General features: G+C 41.2%; 1 protein-coding gene across 8 annotated transcripts in view; it reads right to left on the bottom strand.

The window, feature by feature from the left end:
- The window catches only part of ANKRD17 (ankyrin repeat domain 17), a 142,712-nt gene that overhangs the window by 70,764 nt on the left and 45,041 nt on the right, over positions 1-26,907 (bottom strand). For all 8 annotated transcript variants that reach the window (XM_065595937.1, XM_065595939.1, XM_065595938.1 and 5 more), the window contains exons 2-3: positions 4,778-4,931; positions 3,044-3,200 (exon numbers count right to left, since the gene is read on the bottom strand). In XM_065595937.1, the coding sequence (XP_065452009.1) occupies positions 3,044-3,200; positions 4,778-4,931 (311 nt within the window). The remainder of the gene's footprint in view (positions 1-3,043; positions 3,201-4,777; positions 4,932-26,907) is intronic.

The following is a 26,907-nucleotide window of genomic DNA, read 5'->3' as shown; positions in this document are numbered from 1 at the left end:
ATCGGGAAATTGGGGGACACACGACTGACTGGAAAATGCATACGGTATGGCACAGAAACATTACTAGCTCTGACACCTTACTGTTTCTTAGAGATGGGGTGTATCTATTGGACAGGGGTCAGAGGATTTTTCTCTCAAACATAAAACTGTCAATATTTTGGAACAGAAACCCTGGGTGATTTCTCTTGCTGGCCTTGCTACCTTCCAACCCTCAGAAACATGACCAGGACCACCACCACCCCATTGTAACATAGTTGTCCTTCATTCCAGGCACAACATGTGAGTCGGGTTAAAAGAGGAGGAGAAATAATGTCAACAGAAATGTCTGTATATCAGGAAGTGAAGACTTCAGGTAGATGCGTTCACTATTGTACCCAGACCCTCGCATTACAAGCTGGGGGCAGGCTGGACAGGGGAACCCCAATGACTGGATCAAGGGCATGGCTGCGGGGGGGTGCTGCCGCAAGGCTGATGGGCCCAGCTGATTGTGGTGAGGGGCTGGGTCGGTATGCAAACTGCAGGACATATGTATAACCGCCTAAATGACTACTTACACCTACCAACAACATATCTCTTCCTTAAAAAAAAACAAAAACGAAAACCACCCCCCCAAAACAGGAAATTCAATGGCAAAAGACTACTTTGAGGCAGAATTAAGGTTGCCTGGTGATATGACATCACATTCCAGAATGCTGAGTTGAGCAAAACTCAAGCTTCTGAAAAAAACAGCAAATGCACAGTTAAGGTTGCCCAGGCAATCTTAACGCTGCCCTCTTTCAGCTGTGCTCATAGACTCATAGACTTAAAGGTCAGAAGGGACCATTATGATCATCTAGTCTGACCTCCTGCACAACGCACGCCACAGAATCTCACCCACCCACTCCTGTAACAAATCCCTAACCTATGTCTGAGTTACTGAAGTCCTCAAATTGTGGTTTAAAGACCTCAAGGTGCAGAGAATCCTCCAACAAGTGACCAGTGCCGCATGCTCCACACTGCAGAGGAAGGCGAAAAAACTCCAGGGCCTCTGCCAATCTGCCCTGGAGGCCCCAATATGTCCCATTAGCGCACACAATGTTACTTTACCTATCCCACAGTTGCTGAAATGTATAAGCGCTTCACCTCCTTTTAGGACCCATTCTCATCCACAGGATTCCAACTAACACTATTAAAAGGACAAAACATTACAAAGGTTGCCCGTGCCACTTTCCCTCCATTCCCCTAGACATGGCAGTAGCCAATGGGAACTATGTGCATACACTCCAATGCAGTGAGTGTGTCAGATGGGAGCAGCGGTTGTGCCTGCTCGGTCAAGGTGTGTTTGTGATATGAGGAACAGAGTGGAGGCATGTTACAGAGCTGTGATTATAGGAAATCTGTAGTTTGCACCTTTCAACATGTAAGAGCAAAAGGAAGAGCTGCATGTGTACCTTTAGGATCCAGTATGCATCGTTTCAATGCAGAATTGCGTAGGTTGTGTCAGCAGCAGGGCATACAGCTTTTATTACCAAGGATCTTGTCAGCTGTGAGATGGAATATGAGAGAACTAATGCTTTAATGATGGTTAAGTGAAAGTGTAGGTTTGAGATATCTGGCGAGTAAGCACAAGGGAGGTGCAAAAGGCTGTGAAATGGGTCTTAAATTGTACCTGTGAGAGTCTTTTTAAGAAGTTGGCTAAGGGTATGTCTACACTGCAATTAGACACTCATGGCTGGCTGTGTCAGCTAACCCGGGCTCACAGGGCGTAGGCTAAAGGACTGTAATTGCAGCATAGCCCGCAAGAGGACAGGGTCCTGGGTCCCAGAAATAGGACCCCAACCTACACCACAATAAAACAGCCTCTTCGCCCAAATCCCATGAGCTTGAGTGAACTGACATGGGCCAGCCATGGGTTAACTGCAGTGTAGACATATCCTAGTGTGAGAGTGTGTATGTGAGGACCTGGAAGCTCTGGAATCTTATAGTGTCAGGGGCCAATCTGACTATGTGCGTATTGAGACGTTGCTCAAAGAGGCTAGAGGGAAGGTGACAACTCCCCTTCTGTCCTTTAATAGTATTAGTTAGAATCTTGTGGGTGACAATGAATGGCTCCTAAAAGGAGGTGAAGAGCTTGTACATTTCAGTAACTGTGGGGTTGGCAGAGTAAAAGTAATGTTTGTTAATGGGGCATATTGAGGCACTACTGAGTTTTTTGCTATTATATATGTATTTCAGTACTGCCTTGAGGCCCCAACCAACACCATGGCTGCATCATGCTAGAGGATGTACAAACACCCAAAAAGACACAATCCCAATCTTGAAGAGCTTGTATTCTAAATAAAGACAACTATGTGTGAGACAGGGGTGTAACGTATAAGCAGAAGACTTGGAACAGAGACAGATTAAGGGACCTGTCCAAGGTTCCACAAGAAGTATGGCAGAGCTGAGATCTGAAGTCACTTCCCAAGTCCCACTCCATTGCCCTAACCATAGGACCACACCCTTCCTGCCTTAACTTAAGAAGTCCATAGAAGGGACTTGATCTTATTTGTTCCTCAACCCTCAAATTAGATATTTTCCTAAAACTACTTCAGCACCATTTATATTAACCGCTTTCTTTTAAAAAAACAAATAAAAATAAAGTGGGCAACAGAAAAAAAATATTTAAATTCTTCCACTGGTTTCAGGAGTCGTCATCTCCTGAAGAAATTTGAAGAGGAAAGCACACTACCGTAGTAGGCTCTGAGCCTACTAGATTTTGTTTGACATTTGAAATTATGTCTAAGATAGTGAAATAAGAATTTTTCTTGAATGCGTTAACTCTTTTAGTACTGATATCCCTAAATTCCCAGTACCCCATGCAAAAGCATTTTGCATTTCCCACCTGGAAAGCATTTAATGCCAAATGGATTAAATAAAAAGTCCAAAGTATATGCTCAGAATTGACAATCTGAAGCCAGTTCAATCTCAACAACTATGTCATTGTTGTATAGCAAAAGAAAGGGGACAGCAATAAAGAATGCGTTTTAAGTGGCAGGGGAAAAAATGCAAAAGATCTATTTACTTGTCCGTCTGCCCTGCATTTGCTGTGCTTTCCGCTCTCATTCGGGTAAGTGCAGCAGCAGCTTCATCCAACGCACAGCTGACCGAGGAAGTCAGTCTACGAAGCACCTCAGGATCTGCAAATGCTTTACCGTCAGCGGTGGATAATTTACCTATTCCTTTCATTCCAATTTAGGACAAGTGGATACGTACACCGAAAAAGAAAAACAAAAGTAACAAAGAAAATGTAAATTCAGTCCATACAATATGTTATCAGAAACCATTCCAATACTGATTGCATCGGGAAAATTTCCGGTACACTGGACATTTATGTTTTTTAAAATGACTTTAGGCAATTTGAACAATGATCCTGTAACATAGCTGCGTTCACACTGAAAGCACAAAGGTGACAACTCCCTTAAAACACCGACCAGTTAGTGATTTTAGGTTACTGAAAACTATGCGGTAAATGTTTTTTTTCCAAATGCATTTCAAAACAAGACCTCATTCAGCAATTTGTACATTCCAAGTTTTTAAAACTTAAACTTCTCTTTAGTGTCCTAAACATTTCTTTATAAAAAGAGGCATTTTTCATCTGTACCACCTCTGGGAGACAAACAGTTATACAGGTTTTTATAAAGCTTTCAAGAAAAATGTCATCTCTGATCTGAGACCAAACCACCCCAAATGAATATTCGGGTTCTAATTATTAAAAATAGTATGTTTGATTCAGGAAGTGAGAAGCTTTAAGTTCTGTCCAGAACTGCATAGAGCCCTGTGGTGGAGGCTGATCAGGATTTGTGCTCCATCAGCACTTCTCTCTGGGACACTAGTTTCACACCCTGCCTGGCTAGCCCCACTCACTTTCTGAACTGCACTAAACAGCTCTATATCTTCCCAGGGGAGAGGAAGTTGCTGACAAATATATGTGCCTCACTGTTCTAGGGGGATTTTCCACCAGAGGGGACCCACTGCCTGGATCCTGATGGCACAATGAATCGCCACCGTTAAGAGGTTAAGCTTAACACCACCTTTACAAGTAGATACGTTAAGCTTTTGGGGATGACTATTCTGTTTATTAAAGCTTGCAATATAATTTTTGTAAGGAACTCAAATATAAATAAAAATAAGGAAAAACTGAACTGGAGGCTACTCTACTACAGGAGAGCTACCTTACAGAAAACAAGAGGCTGATAAATGGTGGGCACTGATTTCTACTTCCTTCACAGTGAGAGCTAAGTAGCCATCCTTTCCATTAAAAAAATAAAATAAAGCTCATATAGAAGATATGGTTAAAGACCTAGAAAGGAGGAGCCTTAACCAGGACAACTACAGAAACAAAAGTAAAATGCAAGCTCTATAGTCCAGACAGAGTACTTTCACTCATTCTCAGTCTGAAGTGTGGCCTTGCACGTTGGGAATAATTAAGAAATGGGAGGTGGGGAAATTAATTGAGCTTTACTTGCATCATATTCATATGATATTACAAATAAAATAAGGTGGAGTTCTGGAGTCAACAGAGAATGATATCAGGACATTTCTTTTCCTGCATTATGAAATGCTTTTGGAAAAGTATGTATTTTAATTAGGCCCACCCCCCCTGCAAAATAATTTTCACACCACTGAAAGTTCACACTGCATTAGCCCCAAGACTGCCACACTTACACATGAGGATTAGTACTTATGCAAGCAGCCCCATTATGGTCTCAGGAATAAAGATGGCAGGACTGAGCCCTTAAGAGACATGAGTACTTACCTGCAGCTTCAAGTAAAGCTTCTAATCTAGCTTGGGTTTCTGGGTCTACTGTCCTCAAATCAGCACCATCAGCAGTACTAGACAAAAGCAATTTGGAAGCAGTCTCCAACATTGGATTTTCCAAATCATCCTGATCCAAAATGAATGACTCCACCTGGAAAGAAAAAAGAACACATTAGCCTTAATAAAATTCCAATCCTTAACTCTAATTTTAAAAGTCCATTCATGCATTTTTTTTAAAATCAAAAGGTGCAGTGATTTTCTCGTAGCAAATAAGATTTTCAGAAGCACTTGTGTTGGCATAATTCTGTTCCCTCTGAGGTTACTACGAGTTTTCCTTCCATGGAAGGAAAATTAGGCCAATCCTGAACACTTCTCAAAATTCTACACAATATATTTCATAAATCAAAAACTCTAAACATTGCTCTGCAATTGGTAACCAGCAGATGCCACTTTACATTAAATTGTTTTAGGCTTAAGTCTTAATTAGCATTAAAAGTTGTGAACCAAAGTATAAATGCTGGAGAAATTTACATGGAGATAAAAACATCAAGTAACATTTTAGACTAGATTTTACCTCCTCAGAACTACAACTAGTATTAGTCATGAATTCCCACAGAAGTTACTGTACATTTCTGAGATATCTGAAAGCTATATTTTTAAAGACATAAAATGTTCTGTATGCTATACAGTGCAACAAACTAATGGAATAAGGTTAATATCCAGATAAGAATATGGAGATATTAAAACAAAAACAACACCACCACCACGACCACCACAAATTCAAGGGTTGTAAGGTCTTCTCCAGATTTTGCAGTTACACAGAATGGAATATGACTTCTAAAAGTGGTCTGGTTTTCAGAGGTACTGAGCACTTCCTTCTATGAGAAGTGTAGGTGTTCAAAACGTCTGGGGAGGAAAAATCAGACCCGAGATGTCTACCACTTTTGACTGCAATGGTAGCCCTTATAATGTAAATCAAACTGTTGTCCAAATGTGCCAGACAATTGTACTACGTGTGAGCTTCACTATTTATCTCACTGGAGTGAGAATTCTGAAGCCTTATGATGATCATTGGAGGGCTAGCATTACCATTTAATTGCTGATGGTTCTACTAAATACAGGAGAGCTTATTTAGCATGAGTGGACTACCTGCACAAATCCTACTGTTTTATTGATGGGACGCTGAAAGGTTTTGAATAACACCGCTGAATGTTCAAAATAATTATTTTGTATCCAGATTTCTGCTCTTTTCAATACACATTGTGAATTAAAACAGCTCATTTTCACTAATCAATCCAGGTCAATTGTTTTTCCCCCCCATTAAAGACAGTAATTTTTGCAATCCTTTTAACAGACTATGGAGGAAAAACTTAAGTACAAATTGAGCACATTTTTCCTTTAAAATTACTTTAAGAGTTCTGTTAATTTATATACTAAAAGAAACTATTCTGACTTTCAGTCACTGTTTCCCTTTTGTTTGATTATAGGGTCAATGAATACTCTAACGGTATTAGGAAATAGCTTCGATAGATCTCAATTAGATTTTTTTTTTATAAGATGCATTACAAAGGAGATATCTGCATTCTGAAAGAAGCGACACGACAATCTGTTTTGCACTTGCACTAACTTTTATCATATTTACAAAAGCGGACCCCGAGATTAGTTTAGGAGTAGTAAAATAGATTTAAGCCCTTTTAAACAAACATCACTGAAACAGATACTAACTACCTACTGTAGTGCCTAGGGACACTATTCAAGGACTGTTGTGCTAGGTCCTGCACAAACATAGAACAAAAAGATGGTCCCTAAAAATGTATATTTGTGGCTGCTGATCAAAGTAATTCACTGAACTGAATGGAATGCAGAACGGAAACAAAAAAGGTTGTTACCTTAAAGCTTACTCCTATGAAGATGCATATAAATACCTCTCTCTCTCTCTCATAGGTACTGCCTACTACATTTACCCAAGACAAATGGGGTACAAATATCGTCTTAGTCTCTGTCCAGACCATGCACATTATATTTTCAGCCTTTAATGAATGTGTTATGGATTTCTGATTACAAAATACAAATGAAACAGCTCTAAAAGCCAAAAACATCCACTGCACTGGAACATCTGGACTATACTTTGATTTGTTGACACAAGAGTGAAAAATACCATGCTGACTAACAGGATGCTGTGTCCCAGTTACCTTTTGCAGAGGAAAGAGCTATTTGGGTAGAAAAGCTTTGAAGTTTTAAATGTTCTGAAATTTAAAAGTTTGACATTAGATGCCTAACTTCCCTCCTCCCCCCTCCCCGCTTTCTGATTAAATCTAGAATATCATCATTTCATCAAAGCTATTTTTATGCCCAGCACATAAAAATTGAGGATAGTCTGAAGGTTTAAAACACCTCTGGCTGCTGCCCTCAAATAGGCTGAAATTAGTCCAATATTGACATTTTTTAAAGACAAGTTACACAGATTCTTTAAACAAAATAATGAAGTCGACTAACAGACAAGTTACAAATAGTTATGGCATTAAACGCAATTAAACTCAGATTTATTAGTAACTTGCGTTATACCCTCACATGGTTGCAGGTTTCCATTACCTTTAATTTTCTTTACAAAATATAAAGGCCAAATACTCCAGGAAAGATGACATATCTTGCACAAATAATTTCACATAGATCTATTGTTCTGTTATAAATCACTCATAAAACGTGTGTAAATTTCTGTTAGCTTCCTATTTGTTTTCAGGAAGTGAGGCTCCCCCAGCCGAGTCCTCATTTCTACTTCCCAACAACTCCTCCACTGCTGTACTTCCTAGTCTAAAAGAATGAATGCCCTTTACCCGATGGTGTGTGGCCCAAGAGCTACTTTAATAAAGATGCTAAATAACACATCCGAATTCAATTGTTTACCATAAAAAGAGTTAATGACCTGGATGTAGGGATAGAGAACATACTGATCAAGTGTGCAGATGACACAAAGCTTGGGCAGGAGAGGGTTTGCGATACTTAGCTGTATCCTCCAAAAATTCAGAGGGATCTTGATAAATTGGGAGAACTGGGCGATAGACGACAAAATAAAATTCAGCACAGACAAATGTTGGGTGCTTAGGGAAGAAAAATCGAATGACCAAATACAGAATGGGGGATAACTGGCTTGAACTAAAGCAGGTCTCACAAACGTGTGGATGGAACTCCACATAGATGCTCTGCAAATGTCAAGAAAAGGTATTTCTTGAAGCGATGCCATTGACACCACTTGTGCACTTGTAGAATGAGCTCTCACCCCAGGAGGAGAAGGAAAATTAGACCACTTATAGAAGAGTAAGATACAGTAAGGGTAAGATAGAGATCCTATGAGAGGAAACAGCTTGACCTCAAACACTTTCAGCTATGGCAAATAATTGGGAGATTTTCTGATTGCCTTTGTTCTTTGCAGGTAAATGGACAGGGCTCGTTGCATAGAGGGAATGAAGTCTCCTCTCTTTTTCAGATGCAAGTGCTTTTGCGGCTGGAGGGGGAACACAGGTAAGTGAATTGACTGGCTCAGGTGAAACTCTAAAGCTACTCTGGGGTGAACTTTGGATGTAAACACAAAAACTTTGTTTCTATACAAAATAGCATAGGAGGGTCCACCATCAATGCTCCAAGCTCACCAACTCTCCTGGCTGAAATCATGGTGATCAGGAATGCAACCTGCACAGATAGGAGACACAGGGAACATGTAAGTTAGTGGTTTGATGGGAGACTTAGGGCTGGTCTACACTGGGGGGAGATCGATCTAAGATACGCAACTTCAGCTACGCAAATACGGCGGGTAGTGAAGACATACCCTTAGTGAGCACCAGAAGAACAAAGTTTAAATCCCATTGAGGAGTAGACTTCCTTACTGGTGGAAAGGTTCTGAGTTGATTCTTACAGAATCTGGTAGTCAGTGAGCAACCGAGAATTAAGTTACCACATGCCGGTGGGTGGTATGCACGGATTGGTGCCAGATGGATCCATAAAGAGTTGATGGGAAGACTCACTGTTGTTTCGAGGGAAAGAAGATAGTCCAGAATAAGGCAACAACCACAGCCTCTAGGGATGTAAGTTTCTGTTGTGTCCAGACAGAGAGAAACTTCCACTTGGCTGCCTAGAATTTTCTAGTGGAATCTTTTCTGCAATTAGTAAGAAAGCTTTGCAGATTTCAGAGAGCTTCAAAACAAGGATATTGTAGATTTAACACCCATCCAAAACCCAAACCCTCTGATGGAGTGCTTGGGATGCTTGATTCTACCTTTCCCCTGGGTCAGGAAATTGGAAAAGGACTGAATGTTGATTGGCAACCAAGATGACATATGCAGAAGACTTGGGGACCAATACTGTCTGGGCCTGTTGGGGGCGATGAGGATGTCTCGTGCCTGGCCTTGATGAATTTTCTGTAAGACCCCAGGTAGGAGTGGGTAGGGCAGGAAGGCATAGTTCAGATGATATAACTATGGAAAAAGGAGAGCATCACTGTGACCCAAAGCACCGTTGTGTTCACTCCCTAAACACTACTGTAGTAATCTTTGTATAAAATACGCCTTGTGAGGTATCACTCGAAAACTAATAACTTGATGGACAATAATATCATGGTGAAATGTATGTAGCAACATTATATGTAAAGTCAAAGTCCCCCTGTATGATATTAGTACGTGCTCAAAACAGACAGCCCTGTCCAGGAACAAGCTGTTAAACATGTCTATCCTAAACAAATGAATATGTGTTTACCTCATTTGACATATAAATAGTAAACAGGATCATCATGACAGAAAGGGTGGAAATGGCAAGGAACAGAACAATTTGCATTTCAGCAAACACAAATGGCAGGGAGGGGGGAAGGAGCATGGAGCCTCTTTCACCAAATTCCATGTCACCTTCCTCACTGTTTGAATAAACTTTACTTTGACAGGTATGCTAACACTTCAAACAGTTAATGGATTATAAAAAAAAGAGGCAGAGAACCTTGCAGAGACAGGCAAGTTTTCTTTCATCTAAGAAGACAAAGGCTCAAGAACCATATAGGCCTCTGGAAAAATCAAGACCAAGGAGAGAGTTAGGCCTTGTCTATCCTGCCACTTTACAACGCTGCAACTTTCTCGCTTAGGGGTGTGAAAAAACGAACCCCTGAGTGCTGCAAGTTTCAGCAGTGTAAAGTGGCAGTGTAGACAGTGCACCCCTCGTGGGGGTGGTTTTTTAACAGCACTGGGAGAGCTCTCTCCCAGCGCTGGTGCCGCGACTACACAGCCACATTAAAGCATTGCCACTGCACTGCAGCGCTTTAATGTTGCTAGTGAAGACATACCCTTAGTCACTATCTTGCTGGAAGCCTTGAACCAAAACTTGCTAGATTAAATTTTAGACGTGTGTGTTCACTTTTATTTGCTTGTAACCCTTTCTAAACTCTCTTATACTTGAACTCATTTAAAATCCTATCTTCTTTTGTTAATAAACTCGTTTTACTATTAATCTAAACCAACAGTGCTGTGTTTGTGCTAATGTGAATGTCAGCTCCACTTAATGTGGTAAACTATGTTTGTCTCCTTAAAAGGAGCAAATGAGTCATATTTCTCAGAACTGTCCAGGAGAGGGCTGGACATTGCAGAACACATGGTTTTGGGGAAATTCATGACTGGGAGTGGGCGGGGGTCCCCCTGCAAGTAATAACCAAGGCTGGTGGAAACAAGAGAGGGGCTATGGGGCTGTAGACAGGCAGCTGGGGTCATAACTGCTGAACCAGGGCTGTCTAGAACACAGACACTCAAGGTACAACCAGCCTTCAGGTTACGAGTGGCCCAGCTTGGAAGCCACAACAGCAAAGCATTGTGAGGCACCCGTGGTGATAAGGCAGGCAGTGACCACCTTTCACTGTGCGCTTTCACGAACAGGAGTGCAGTCTAGACCTGAGAGCGAAGTTCTAGGGCCCCTCTAGAGCAGTGTATGTTTCACTTTCTGTTCATCTGAGAGACAAGCAGGCCCCTTTTGAGAGTTCCCCACATAACAAAAATACTGTCTACCACAGAGTCACGTAACTCTCAGTTGTTGTCGATAAAGTGTCTGCTGAGGGAGTCCATCAGCATATTCTGATCCCCAGGAAGGTAAACAGCCAACAGGGTCATTTGATTGCTGGTGCACCAATTCCATAAGGTGACTGCTTCTGTGCACAGAAGAATAGCGATTGTTCCTCCTTGCTTGTTGACATAAAATATTGTCCTCATATTACACAATATGAGGAGGACACAGTGACCTTTAATGAATCAAAGAAAAGCTCTAAGCTTTCCAGGCTGCCCACAATCCCATCCTGATCTCGGGTCGTCTAAATGCCCTGCGTGGAACGGTTGTCTGAGGGAGCCTCCCAGCCTAAAAGGGATGCTTCCATAATAATCATCCTAATTTTGGGTGCTGGAAATTAATATATGGTCATATTTTAATTTTGTTCTTTTCTGAAATGTTTAATATACTCAGTGAGCAATGTTTTTACATTTTGCCTCCACACAGGGACATGCACAATGACATGTTAGTTCCACAACATAAAGTTTGGGTGACAAAAACAAAAAATACGGAGATCAGTTAATTTATCACACTTTTTACTGCGGAATAATTTCTAAAGTTCGCAATGATAGTAACACCACTATCAGACATTCCAATATATATATGGTCCCACCATCCAAATCCACAGAAGCCTATTATAAATAACTTCTGAAACAGCTATATAATCAGAACACCGTTTCCATAAATAGCTCTGCTCATCAATCCACAGAGCAGCCATGGCACCAGTTTATGCATCTGTCTTGCAAAGCTCTCCATCACAGGAGTCCAATTATAATGGCAAACCGTAGGCATAAACAAAAACAAGTCATTTTTATATAAAGCAAAGAACTGAAAAATGTTTTCTTAAACTAGAGTCTCAGTCATTTGCATCCGTCTCCACGTCTCAGTGATTGGTTTTGCTAGCACAAATCCTTAGATCTATTCTTTCGAGACTAGTCAGTTGGTTGTTACGGCACAGCTTTTAAGCAGACTATCATCAGCAGGGTACTGACTCCATTTCACTGGAAGTAGCAAGATTGCATAACAAAATTTTGTAATACAAAGCAGAAATCTGAAAGCTGGGGAATGGGAAAGAAAAAGTGCTCATTCTTATAGTCATCAGCAAAATGTTGTAATTTAGAAACCAAAGCAATTTCTCACCTGCACATCACTAGTGAACTTGCTCAACTGTCTTATCATGCTACATGTTGATGTGTGCAACACGAACTAATACTGTGCAAATTTCCAGCTGTGCTTCAAGCAGTGTTTACAACGAGAAAAGTGGCAGATAACAGAAGACTACCATCTGTCTAATAGTTAAACAAAGACTCATTCATATTTAAAAAAAATCCTTATTTATATTTTAAAATCTTAAAACCAGTTGTAAAAAAAATTTCCACACCTACCTACCAAGACAGTGCTGAATTAAAGCCTTTAAAACAAGAATATGGAATGTACTGTATTTTCCTTGAGGTGACTGCACAGGAATTTTTGGCCTGAAAGGGACAGTTTGTTTAATTAGTGGCAATTGTTTAAAGTGTTGCAAACAGTTCTCTTAGCAGGAATTAAAATGTGATCAATCTATGGACTTTGGATATCGTTCTCTCTTTGGCAAATGCAAGTAGCTCGAGGGATCAAATGAAGCCTAGTTAACTTACTCATGCTTTACTTTTTACAGCACCAAGCAAGAGTATGTACCTTGAGAATATGTACACCCCTTCGTTTTCAGTTTAAAACTATTTTTACCGAAAAAATCCTGCGTTTTACAAGTAGTATTTTTTCCTCCCCGATTTTCACCCTATTTTTCTATCATTCAAAAAGATAAAAAAAACCTTGTTTCATTAGGAAACCACAATACATCGCATGAGCTATATGTATTAGGATGATACGTTACTCTGTGGCTTGGTCTACACTAAACCCCCAAATCGAACTAAGATACGCAACTTCAGCTACGTGAATAACGTAGCTGAAGTCGACGTACCTTAGTTCGAACTTACCGCCGTCCAGACCCGGCAGGCAGGCTCCCCCGTCGACTCCGCGTACTCCTCGCGGCGAGCAGGATTACCGGAGTCGACGGGGAGCACTTCTGAGTTCGATTTATCGCGTCCAGACTAGACGCGATAAATCGAACCCAGAAGTTCGATTGCCTGCCGCCGAACCAGCGCGGTAAGTATAGACAAGCCCTGTGTGTATATGCAAAGCTCTGTTGAAATAAGACTATGTATTAGTCTAAAACAGGGGTTCTCAGGACAACTTAATTTGATGGCCTCAGAGTGCAGCCATCAACTCTTGCTGGTGCCGCTCTCACACTATTTCCTAAAATACTTAATTAGCTTTAGGAAAAAACAAATAAATCTGCACATATACATGTCCAAATCATTGTCATTTATTTATTGCTAACTAGTAAGTCTGTTGTGAAAAGTGGTATTAACAAAACATACAAGTATTACTATTCACAGCAGACTTACTCAGCCCTGCCAAGCCTGGGGACAAATTAAACCCTGGATGGGGGGGGGGGGGGGAGGGTCAGGGGAGGCAGCGGTGGGACAGAGACCGAAGCTGCATGACTGGAGCCTGGGACTGGAGTCTGAAGCCCCGCAGCCAGAGCCTGCCACCCCACCACCCCAGGGCTGAAGCCCAAAGTCTGGGCCCCACACTCCTGCAAAGATGGGGAACTCACTGGCTGCCTGCTCCTCCAGCGTTGTGCCCCAGGTGTCTCCAGAGGGGGGCAGGGCCAACCCCTGCTGGCAGCCCCAGCAATCAACACCAAGGTGGTGCACCCAGGAGCAAGAGGGAGGAGGAAGGGCTTCTGCTTTGCTCCCTCCCCGCAAATCATAGCCCAGGAGACTGTGGCCACAAGAAAAGCCCTTGGGGGCCACACGTGGCCACAGTGGTCGCATTTGAGAAACGCTGGTCTAGAAGATACACACAACAAACAGGCATGCACACAAGCTCTGAAGTGTGTGCACATCTGAACGTACTGATGAATCTCACGCCCACCACATGCACATTTCAAGCTGTTAGCAGATAACGGTTTAAAGATTTGACACACTAAAAAGGGAAGAAAATGAAAAACGTATCAGAATACATTTCAGAACACAAGGAAGTATTCAAAAGTTTTAAAAAACAAAAACAGGAGAAAAAGATGAAGTGGAATGTATGCTTTGCAAATGGTGTGGCCCAATTATTAAATGTAAATATTTATAGACTAAGAGTTCTAAGTCTACAACAGGAAAACTGTTTATTCAAATGAAAAGTTTTATTTGGGGATTAGAGATGTATTGTTTTCTTAAACTCAGAGGAGGTATTGTGTTTTGAGTTCTGCAGCAAACCACATTGAATTCCATTAATCAAAGCATTAATTGACTGAATACACCCCCTCTGTCCTTCCAGCTACCGAAATAAACCCCAATATTTACACAGAGAAATTATGAATAGTTTTTGCATCAATTTGCACCTGTTTTATGGTAATACACACTGATAATATTCCTGAGAAAAATTAAATTAAAAAAAACTGAAAACAAAGGACCTTAACAATATGCCATTTCACTTTAGAAACAAATAATGGAAGCAATACAGCAGTGTCCTTTCAGAAAGGTTGCTAAAGACATTGCTTGTTTTTCCAAAGTAGTGTCAAAATTGTTAAACACTGTAATGATTCACATTTCTTAGCAAAAATTAAGAATTTTTCATTTGTGTCTTAAAGTTTTAACTTTTCTCTTAAAGTTCCAGTAGGAAGAAGTTACTTGTCAATCTGTAATCAAGAAAAGACCACAAATGGTATTTATGCTGTATCTAGAAACAAAATTGCAAGTTACTAACTATGATAAATACTAGCTAAGTAACTCACCTAGTGAAACAGTGAAGTTGGCCTTTGAACCACAAAGCTCGTGGTCTCCTCCAGGCACTGGGGACTTGCGTAAAAAATAATGTAAACTTTCAGAACAAAAATGTTTCTAGAACCTTTTTGTCGGAAAGAAAAGCATCCAACAGTGTACATTTATTATTAGTCCCTGATTTCCCCTTAAAGATTGTAAGTTATTCACAGCCTGCACTCTACAGTTGGCCAGAGAAGATTTATAGGACTCATGAAACACACAACTGCAGGATTGCCTTTAAGGGAAAGGAGGACATGGAACAGCAGGTAAAGGGTAGACCAGTTTATATGTGTGGGCAGGAGAGAGGATACCCAAGCTGAAACCAATGCTAGTACGACACCTGCAAGTTCCTTCCTAGCATATTGCTAATTATGCCCAGAGTTGCACAGGACTGAAAGCATCAGCAGAAGACTACGGAGTTGCACAGGTGTAAACAAAAGCAGAATCTAACCTGCAGAATTAATTAGGGATGATGTATGAATAGGAGATAATGAACTTTAACCTCCAGCTTTTAGGTTGAGTATGCAGGACTGGCAAACTACAAAATCTTGTCAGTACACTGAACAGACCTGCTCTGGAAGTCACTGTCAAGAACATGGAACTTCTTACCAGATGTTGCAGGACTCCGATTTTACAAACAGAGAGAGTAATTGTAAATAAAATTTAAAAAATAGTATTTTATATTATTGTATCTAGTCAAGGATTCCAATTTATTTTAAAAGCCTAATTTTGCAGTTGTTCATTAGTAGCACAGACTTCATACAGATGAAATGTATTCATGTACAATCAGAACATTTTTCTACTTTCTACTATCTCATAATATATAAAAATTTGTCTAAAAATAAAACATTCAATTTCTGCTTGTGAGAAATAAAAGCCAAATTCAGGAAGACTATCCAATGAAATCTTTAATTCAGAAAAAATTCATTTTGAACTATTTATATAGCTAGCTAACACTTAAAGGTGTATCTCATGGGATTCATGGAAGAAAGTGGATCAAAATACAGCAATGTAATGTGAAAGCTGACATAATTCTGGCAAAGAATCTCAGGGGGAAATTATCCCATTCAATAATCATCCAAAGGTAAACATTTCAGTACTCAGTACCTTATGATTAAATTTCATGGAAATATAGGATGGTTCAAATATCTATTTCATAAGTATAAGTTAGTTCTACTTGCCTGCATAATTTCAAGTAAACCTAATTCAAATTCTTCATAATTTGAATAAAAACATAGGTCAATTCTAGGATACCATTAGGCATGTTGTTAAATCCTATTTGATAAATAAATTCCTTACCAAGCCATATAAAGTAAAATCCTGTTATGACAAACATTGTGTAGTCCTAGTTCAGTGGTCCCCAAACTTTTTCCCATTGCACCCTGCTCCCTCACCCGTAATGGAACCTGCAGGCCCCCTCCCCTGGGAACCACAGTTGGGAGCCACAGCCTGGGAGCCAAGCTGCAGCTGGAGTGGAGCTGGGGGCCAAGTGGGGCTGGGTCACCCTCCCTCCCTACTGTCGGGGGGGGGGGGGGTAGGGGAGGAAGCTGGCCCAGGCCTTGCTGTGCCCTCCCTCCGAATATTCCTCCGTAGCCCACAGTTTGGGGACCACTGTCCTATTTCATTTTAATATATTTAGCACAACAAAGCCCATGTTTTATCCCAACTAAAACCTTATTAGTTCCCATTATGGTGCATGATCCCATGATAGCATATATTAATTTAACCGACTGCCACTTTAAGTATAACTTTCACCCTCTATATCCACCTTTTAATTACAAAGGCAAAAAAAATTGTATCAGGAGACAGTAAGTATTTCAAATGCAGTTGTATGCTCATTATTCATGGGACTATACTTCAATTACTTGTTTTCATGTTTCAGATACCCATCAGGCTGGCGAAGGGGGAAGAAGAATTTCTCTCCACAGAGACACTTATTTTTTCCATGCCAAAGAGGAATGCCATATCTATACTATCTCAATTCAGATGTAACCCTTTGAAGTTATTGGACCCAGAGTTCTTACCATCCTAATATCAAACTCGTCACATCAGCAAAGAGTTAAGGAATAAAACTATTTGGACTGTTGAATACCAAGATTGAGTGTTCTGTTTAATGATGTTCTGAAAAAAAAGTGTGAATACACCCAATGCAACAAAGTTAAATTTTTCCCTATAATGAAGTCATAATACTTAAATTTGTACGTATCCTCTCGCCTTTGTTTTAACTTAGATTATATATTTTTAGAAATCTACAATAGATGGTTATAACTTTAATACAAATTATCTAAATTTTCAAATACATCTTCGTAACACAAAACTAATCCTTCATTTAAAAAAATTACTGATGCAAATATTAAAATGGTCATAAAAAAATCATTTAAACCTTTGGGACCTTTAGAATTATATAGTACAGGCAGAGCCAAAAACTATTGCTACTTCTTTTGTGAAGTTTATTGTAAAGATATAGGATGATGAATTTTTGTTATGCAAGCTTGATTATGTTAAAAATCTATAAAGTTACAGGGCCAAATTCTTGGTTGGTGGAAACAGGTGCAGCATGCATTTATACCAGCAGAAAATCTGGCCTATTTCAGTCTTACAGTTCTTTAAAGGTCAGAGCAGTATAGTTCAATAACATGGGATCCTTCTTTATCCCAGCCCAATCCATTTTTCTTAGCACAGCAGCTGGCACCATAACAGCAACAACACTGCAGAACCATCCACAAAAGTCCCTGCAATGCTGACCATTTCATGTACGATAAAGTGGTATATTTGTTTTCATGTTACTTGGAATTCATGAGAATGGAAAAATAAGTATGATCGCAATTCACACCTGTTCTGTTAAAACATGACAGGCTAAATTTTCTTATTCACACACTTCTAAGATCCGGCAAGCAGGAACTGTGCTGGTATAAAATTCTTAACAAGTGTGAGGTGTTTTTTTTTTTTTTTGCATATTACTAATCTATTTCGCTGATATACTCCAAAATGCATATTTTTTCTCATTGCTGACAGAGACGGGGAAAGCAGGAGGGTCAGACTGTGATGCTGAAGTGGTATAACACTGCATCAATGGCTGGCACCAACAGTCCTCCTGCTGCAGGGACACCTGCATTATTACTGCAGTGTCACCGTTTCTACTGAATATAAAAAGAAAGTGTTGGTGTGTATGCACACAAATCTCTCCTCTCCACTGAGTACAAGGGAAAAGATACAAACAGCTACACAGGTGGTCAAGTTGTGAGGAAAAATAGCTGTATTCTAACAATTGTTTCTGCATCTCAAATACACCACCCATCTAGCCTGACATGCTGCAGCTCTTATTCCGTGAGACAGACAGCAGCACCAATGAAATGAAGCCAAGCTTCTGGCATCAATTTACCAGGATGATCCAAAAAATTCGAAAAGCTTAGTATACCCTGGTGCTCGTGTGAGACAACTATGTGCTTGTCCATGCATGACACGTGAAGCTTTCTTGCTGAAGTTACTTTTGCAGTTAAGAAATATTTGTCCAAATACACAGATAATTAGTAAGACACTCCTTAAAGCAGGCAGACAGTTCCCCAGCCCCACCTTCACATATATGGGGACAAAGAATACAATGAAGGATCCCATGTGCCCAACAGGATGGTTTTACTCTTAGGAAACTACTGAACCCTTGCAAGATAATTTTTTCCCCTCAAACTGCCTCCCATCATCCCTTTGAATGAAAATCTGGACTACGCTTTTAGGAGAAGTAAGTTTTATTTAACATGCTTACACTCCAATCCTATCTCAGTACAGATTTACAAACCTGGTATATGCAATTTAAATCAACGTCATGGGTAGGGCCCTACCAAATTCACAGTCCATTTTGGTCAATTTCACAGTCATAGGATTTTTAAAATTGTAAATTTCATGATTTCAGCTATTTAAATCTGAAATTTCACAGTGTTGTAATTGTAGGGGTCCTGACTCAACAAGGCATTGTGTGTGGGGGAGGAATTGGGGGTTGCAAGGTTATTGTAGGAGAGGTTGCGGTACTGCTACACTTACTTCTGTGCTGTTTCTGGAGGCAGCCCTGCCTTCAGAGCTGGGCATTTGGAGAGTGGCAGCTGCTGGCCAAGAGCCGAGCTCTGAAGGCAGGGCCACCACCAGCAGCGGTGCAGACGTAAGGGTGGCATGGTATGGTATTGCCACCCTTACTTCCGAGCTGATGCTGGCGGGGTGCCTGGCCAACAGCTGCCGCTCTCAGAACACCCAACTCTGAAGATTTCACCGTGGGACACCGGATTTCACAGTCCATGACATGTTTTTCATGGCCATGAATTTGGTAGGGCCCTAGTTATGGGTAAGTCAGAAAACATAAATCTGAGAGAAAGATTTTATAATTATTATAGGGCTTGAAATAGGGCTATATGGTGATTAGGAAACATCATAGCAAACTGTGTTTGGGCCTGCCAAAATAACCAATTACTGCAGAATGTAAGCTTTAGTTTGAGATGGAGAATTTGAATATAAGACAATATACAGTACTTCCAGTAACAAAAGAATCTGCTAGCCTGGAGCTTGATTGACAGGTTAACCACGCCCACCGAGGCCCTTTTTGCTGCTAACATTCTTAGTTCTGGTGTTCAAACTGCTCCCTAAATGATCCCTGGAAGGCATCACAGCAAATCTGTTACTTGTGTGCCAAGCTGGAGAAGTCAGGCTGTGAGCCCTTGGGTTTTGCTGGGAGTTTTGCTTAAATGAGTGTTCGTGTGGTCATATTACAGTCCGTGACCAGCTCCTTACAGCTATTATAAGGATTATTCTTGGAGGGAGCCTGAGACTCCTCTAGCTAACTAGACACTTGATTCAGATATACTACAGTATCCTGGGAATAAGCCCCTCCTAACAGACACAAATGGCTTTTTGGATTCTTCCCTGTCCTCTTGGGGCTTCCCTTCTAGTGAACAAACAACAACAAAGCTCCCCAAAGATCTAAAAACTAAAGGTCTCTGCCTCCTCCTCTGCAGAGTGTGAATCTTCTTCCTTGGACTCCTGGAGACTCAGAATCCAAATCTTTTGACACTCAGATTTTGATTACACTTAAGGTACTGGTTATACAAAAGAGAAAAAAAAATCTCAGGGCCTGAGACACTCCTGCTAAGGTTCCCCATTAGAAAGAACACTTAACTCTTTGGAGCAGGTAGTGAGTACTGAATGGCCCAGTAGAAGAAAGAGTCCACTCTGAACAGCTATGTTAAATTGCATCAAATCTCTATAGAAAAGCACAATAGATTTGACTCCATCTTTATAAGGTGGACCTACAAGATCTCTTCAGTTAAGACCATTATTCCTGTTAAGGCTGTTATTGCCCCGAAAGAGCTCTTTAGTCCACTGGGGCTAACTTCAAAGGGACTAACATTAGTGGTGTTGTGCCTCCCTCATCCTACCTTACAGACAAAAACAAAGCTTGTGAGTAACTTTGGGAAAGTGAGCTCAGGGAGGAGGGGGAAAAAAGGAAAAATAAAAAGAAAGCTTTCCAAGCAGCTTCTTTCCCCTACCTCCATCCAGGTTTCCCTGTCGTTGCCTCTGGCCTTGATAATATACGGCATGGATAGGTTTAATGGATAAATTCTCAATACAGGAGTCTCTAATCCATAAACAGAGCACGCTGCTACGCGAACAGACCACTTTATCAGTGGTCTATCTAAGGCAGGGTCTTCACACAAACTTGCACTGAGTTATTTTGGTACAAGACTGTTCTGGGCACACACTTATTTCAGTTTAGCTGAAGTTGGTTTCCTCTGTTAAAGCCTACACACTAAGAGCATGGCTACACTACGGGACGTTGCTGTGGCTATGCTGCCATCAACCCAGCTGTGCAGATACAGCCCACAATGACAGAAATTGTTCTCCCCGAGCGATGGTAGCTAGATTGACAGAAGCACTCTTTCACCCACCGAGCTGTGCCTGCACCAGGAGTTTAGGCAACATAGTACAGAACTTGGGAATGTGGATTTTTCACACCGCTGAGTGCTGCAGCCATGTTTATCTAAATTTTAAGTGTAGATCAGGCCTCAGTCTGAAACAACATTCCCTATTTTGATTAACCCTGTTTTCTAAATTCACCTCCTGATACAGCCCTCCTTTAAGAGGAATTATCATGGAATCTTTGCAGCTCTTCGAGCAGGCATTTTCTGTTTCACTCCGAGGCTTTCCTGTAATGGATTAAGACATTTAACTCACATAAATGAGAGTATGGGGTTGTTTAGAACAATCAGAGGTTGCCTAACTTTCCTTGAGCACTATCCTTCATGCGCAACTACTTTTCTTATAGAATATTGTTGTTTCCTACTCTTTCTTTACATTGCTACAGCTAAGAGACGTGCTTGATGATAGTTACGGGAGAACACTGTCACACTGTCTCCAGAAACTTCCTGTCCCTGCATCTTTAGGCGGTGAAAGTAGTTGTTTTTACATCAATATAGTTACTTTGAGTTAGTTACCTCAATGTAATATCCTAATGAAGACAAGACACTGAAGTTTTAACCTCAATGTATAAGGCTGACCTCTACAGCTACATGAAGGTTAAAACTACAGAGCCTTGTCTCCACTTGGATTTTACTTTGAGATTATCTCAGTGTAGAAAACACCTTTTTTTAGTAGTGAGGACATAACCTTACAGATCCAGAAGCGGGTTCAGCAAAGTCTGTACAAGAAAGCTGCTTAACTCAGTAAATTCTCCTCATCCAGAGGTGGAAGACAGTTGCTTTTATTCCTATGGGTAAAAGTAAGTTCTCTCAGGTGAGCCCAAACCTTCAGCGCCTCATTCCTGGAGGATGGGGAAATGTTCTCTTTGTCCCTTTACTCCTCCCACATGTGTTTTTTCCCCATCTTAATGTGCCTGTTTATTATGGTACAGATATTTCCTCACTTATCTTTAAACTCAGAGGATACTCAGATTTCCATGGGGCAATTTCCAGCAGCACAGAGACCTGGAAAGCTTCCATTCAGAGGGCATAAGCATTTAAGACATTAAGGTTTTCTGATTCCAAGTTCCTGGTATAGATAGAGTTAATATTTTCTGGCTGTCCTATGATATACTGGTATAAGTCAGCTGATCACCCAGTGGCCTAGTCAGCTTGTCCACATTCCGCCTTGTCCCTGAAAGTGACTACAGGGTTTGTAACTGACCACAACTCCTCCTTCCAGGGCCTCATTCATGCTTCTACAGCACTCCTGAAGTCATGTGATAAAGTTATTCTCCAAGTTTTGCCCTTCCCAGGTTTTAGGCCCTGATTTAATTTTGTAAGTGAAAGAAAGGCTTACAAACTCATACACTATCATTGATACTACAGTAGGCCCTAGAGGCCCCAACCAAGACTGGAATTCTAATGTGTTAAGTACTCTACACACAGTGAGAGCTCATCTGTGTCCTGAAAGTGCTTACAATTTAACAGCTGCTCTATACATAAAGTTCCACTGCTTTAGCTATATCAGGCTATTTCTACACTAGCACTTTTGTTGGTATAATTTAGCCCAGGGGTGTGAAAAAAACCCACCCCCATAAGCGACACAGGTTACACCGACAGAAGCGCCGGTGTGGACAGTGCTACATTGGCGGGAAAGGCTCTCCTGCCCATATAGCTATTGCCGCTCGTTTGGGGTGCTTTAATTATGTCAACGGGAGAGCTCTCTCCCATTCAGATAGAGCGGCTACATGGGAGATATTAATGGGGCGAAGCTGCATTGGTACAGTAGTGCCGCTTGTAAGCTCTCTAGTGTAGACATGGCCTTGGTATAGTTAAAGCCGTACAATCCTCCTAGGGTTGACAAAGTTACCCTGATATAAAGTGTTTTTACCAGTATAGCTTATTCTCATATGGGAAGGAAAAGAGGCTATACTTGTTTAATTGTTTTGGTAAATGACACCACTTAAACAGTAATACAGGTACAACTTTCAAGTGTACAGCAGAGGCCTTACTAGCCAAGCCAAAAAGTGGAAGGGAAAGACAGATGAAATGACTTGCACAAGGTCAGAGCAAGTTAGTGGTACAACCAGGATTAGAACACAGGCCTCTTGACTGCCGTTCCAGTGCCTTATCCACTAGAACACAATGTGTGCCTAAACATATATTTAAAAGATGTCAAAAGAAAAAGTTTGTTCTTTTTGGTATTATACAGACTGCAACAGTCATGCGCTCACCCTTCCTTCTCCATTATTCCAAATTAAGAGAGACACTGAGATAGTCCTGGGAGACATATCTCTAGGATTTTCTTGTTACAGAAGTGTCTGAGGGTCAGATTTTCTTCAGTGAATTCCTGGTCAAAGGTTCTGCAGATCTGAATAACCTACCTATGCGGTAGGATGAGAAAGTAAAACACTTCCAACCCCTGGGAGGTAAGAGCTATTAGGCTTGTGTAAGAACCTCTCTTGTATAGCTCCAAGTTAAAAGATATTTTTGAAGCCGCTTCCAGGGACTCCTAAGCAAGTCAAGGCCTCTCTAGTGCCATTTTTCTCAACCCCTTTGATGCCAGAGACTGGCTTGCTACCTTCCTAAACTACATCAAGGAGATCTCCGGGACCAGCGCTGGTCCACAGACCGGTCGCTGAGAAACATTGCTCTAGTGCCCCCTTCCCTCATACACTTAAGGAACAGCTCTATCTGATCCAGCAGCGACAAGGAATTCCACAGATTTCTCTCATAGGCTTGAGAGCCTAGATGTGCCATGATTGTATCAAGGCAAGGGGGCTCCAACAGAATTCAGGAGGAGCACAGAGAGATTCAAGGTACAAACAACAAGATCTAGGTCTATATCTTGGGCAGAAAAATAGATTCCATCTGTGCACTAGGAAAAAAATTGGTTCACATTTGGAAGCCATAAGCAATGTGGTGCACTTTCCCTGAGTCTGCTGACACCTTCTGCTGCTCAATGCTTTCTAAGCAGCAGAAAGACAATGGCAAGGATAGTTTGTTCACAGCTGTTATTCAGAATCCCGTGAGCAAACTGACAAGAATCCCCACCTGAAAACAGATTTCTCTGTGGTGTTGACCACACACCTCAGAGGAAAGGGTTCTCTACTGAAAGACTGGAAGAAAGTATGCCCCAGTGATGATAAGAAGTAGACTTCCTCTAGGGCAAGACAGAAAAGGTATGCCACTTTCAGTAGCAGAACTTGTACCAATAGGTGCTTTGACACTGATGACTGTCCCAGTTCTCTCCTAGGCTAATCCGCTGCAGTAGGTGTAGATGACTAGGCATGCATCACCGGAGCCAGGGTCTGTGTCAGAGGATCAGCTGTGGTTGCTCCTTCTCTCCAGCCCTCAGTGCCATGCCTCAGGGCCTGGTGGATTTCTCTCCAGAGGCTTTAAAATGTCTTTCCTTATGGGAGGACACTGAGCTCCATTTCTGTGTTTGGCGTGGACCCCCTCGGTGCCAGACTTAGGCACTTGAGGTATTGGTGCCAACTTCAATACTGTTCATGCTGAGGTCTGTTTTGCGGCCATCTTCTCCATGCTAATCTTCAGTGTTGCTTGTCTACTAAATAGAGCACTGGATGATGTGGATTTGTCCACTAGCAGAATTCTGGAGCTCATCTCCTCAGCATCTGATGAGATGTTCATGGACTGTTCCAGAAGATGGCGTTTCAGCCTTGCATCTTCTGCATTCGTGCAGAGAAGGATAAGCATACCAAACATCTGCTCAGTATACATCCCTCTCCTAGACAGCGGAGACACCTGCTGTGTCAATCTTTCAAGAAAATTAGCCCATCACAAGTTGGACAGGCTTGAAGTCTGTGGTACAGGGAGGTATAACGGTTAATACTCAGCCCAGTCAGGCTAACACAGATCACAGTGGTCACATGTCAAACAGTCAGAAGAGTTTGTGAGGGGATGGGGAAGATGAGAGAAACTAGATTTTATCCAGAACTAGAAACTAGTGGTCAGACACTCCCCGGTTTCCATCTTGCTACCACAGGCAATAAGAGGGAACTGAGGAAGAGTCACTGCCACATTATCCATTAATGCCCTCCCACGGGAACACAAGGAGGCACAGGGAGATCCACACTGAATACTCAAATATTTCTTGTCTAAATTATCCATTACTACAGACATGTTAAAAGATAGCAACCGGTTTTGCACTATTGCTTCAGGCTGTGGTTAAAGCACTCACCATCCACTATCTCCCCAAACAGCAAAAACAATTGCTAATTTAAGTAGCCACCTACCCCAGACTTTCTTCCCAAATGTTCTGATGTTATGGCAATAAAACAGAGGGTTTTGACTATATGGTTTACAATTTTTTAGCATGCCACTTCCTTTCAGTATACACAGCCAGCACATTCCAGAGAGGAAGAGAGCTGAAAAGATGGTCAATATATGTAGGAAAAATGGCAGCTGCCTGAGCTAAAGTAAGAAGGGAACTGAAATGCCTGTTTCCTTAGAAGTTTGAAAGATGTAATTAAAGTTTGCAAAGATAAAATAGAAATTGTTAAAATAAATTAAGGTACATAAAAGCCCTGTACACTTCTTCTGACAGGAGAGCCAAGAAATAATACAGTAGATTTGAGAGAGGAAAACAGAAGATTGTGCTTATACTGTAGCACAAGTAAAAATGCAGTCATCCAGAACTATTAATGGTAACTATTCTAGATTTATAATGCAACTTGTCAGATACCAGCCACAGACATTAGGAAAATATAGTTGTTGCTTTGAAGTAAAGTAACTAAACCCACAAAATAAATTTTCCACTAGAAAAGCTTTGTTTTACCCAAAGGGGAAAAAAAATCAATATTATATCTACTGTATAGTGGAAAGCAACAATGGGTTCATGAAAAAACTATTTCAGATTGCATCTTATCAAAGTTTATAAACTCTCCCCAAGACTTTCTACACCATAAACTCCCACAGCAGGGAGTTTCTCCAAGACTGATAAAAACAGACAACTTTCCCCCCCTCAAAAATGCCACCAAATGGCTAAAGCAGCCGATATGCTTGTCCAATCTACTTCAAGAAATTCCCCCTCTGGCTTCACTTTGCCAGGTGAAACCCATAAAATCCTCAGGAAAAGGACACATGGCTAATTATATATGTATACACTTATCTAATTAAAGCACAAAAGTACTGCTATTTGATGATTACAAGTAAATTGAGGCAGAGAACCAGTTTTTATTTCAGCTCCAGGTTAGACAAAGAGAAATCCAGATGTGGTGATGGACAGCATCAGCAGCTTGACCTTGAGACAGACAGCTGCAGCGCTTGGAAAATTTAGTTACCCCAGTGACAGAAACTTGCTTTTATGAGATGAATGGACCTAAACCTTGAGATTCTGCAGATCATTCCTGTTAAACTAAAAGAGTTGGGGAATACCCACCAGGTCTTATTAAAAAAAAAAGAAAAAAGAAGGGGGTGGGGGTGCCTAGGTTTAGGCAAAAATGAGAATCAATCCTTCCTGAAAATCTGGACCAGTGTTTCAAAAATCCTTAGAGTCACAAAAACTTTGCCAACATAAACCAATTGCAAACCCATGCAATATAGCCCTCAGGAGTCTGCAGGCAGACTGCTCCAGTTTGTTTCCCCTCGTTTTTGTCAAGCAGCAAGAGATCAAAATTAACATCAGGGACACTTTACAGAGTCTTGCAAGCTTCAGTGAATCTGTCAAGTATCTTGTCAATTCCCTACTGTCACTGAGGAAAGAGGAAAGCTGTGATCAAGGCAACAGGCAGTCATAGGGAGTTACTTCTTGGGGGGAGAGGGAGGGCTCAAAATGAAAGCTGGGGAAGGAGTGGTAAAGAACCAAACCCCCTGCAAGCCAGCCAGGTGGCTTTAGTAGTGGCGTAAAGTACCAGAAACACGACCACTCACGCCAACCTGTAAACGCTGAGGTGGTGTTGTAATCAGAAGGTTCTGGCGGATGTGTAAGAGGCAGAGGGTCATATGATTTTTTTTCTCCCTTCCAGCAGCTTGCAGGGGTAAAGATTTAATTTTGTGTAGACAACTACTAGCCAGACATTTATGAAATCATGAGCCTCCAAGCAAGGACCAGGAAAAGTATATGGGCAGAAATCCTAGCTCCCTCCTTTTCTGGGAGCTGGAGGTATCAGAGGGGGCTGGAGAAAGGAGAACATGATTGCTATTTACTACCTATAACTAGTAGGATTAGTCCCTCCTGCTAGTAAATGTCAGGTAAATTTCAAGTCAGGCACCACAACTTCTACTCCCCTCCCCCTCAGAC

The sequence above is a fragment of the Chrysemys picta genome, chromosome 5 (genome assembly GCF_011386835.1).
Source record: "Chrysemys picta bellii isolate R12L10 chromosome 5, ASM1138683v2, whole genome shotgun sequence".
In the NCBI taxonomy this organism is placed as follows: Eukaryota; Metazoa; Chordata; order Testudines; family Emydidae; genus Chrysemys; species Chrysemys picta.
The sequence above is the reverse complement of the archived record's forward strand: the minus strand, read 5'-3'. Positions and strand labels throughout refer to the sequence as shown.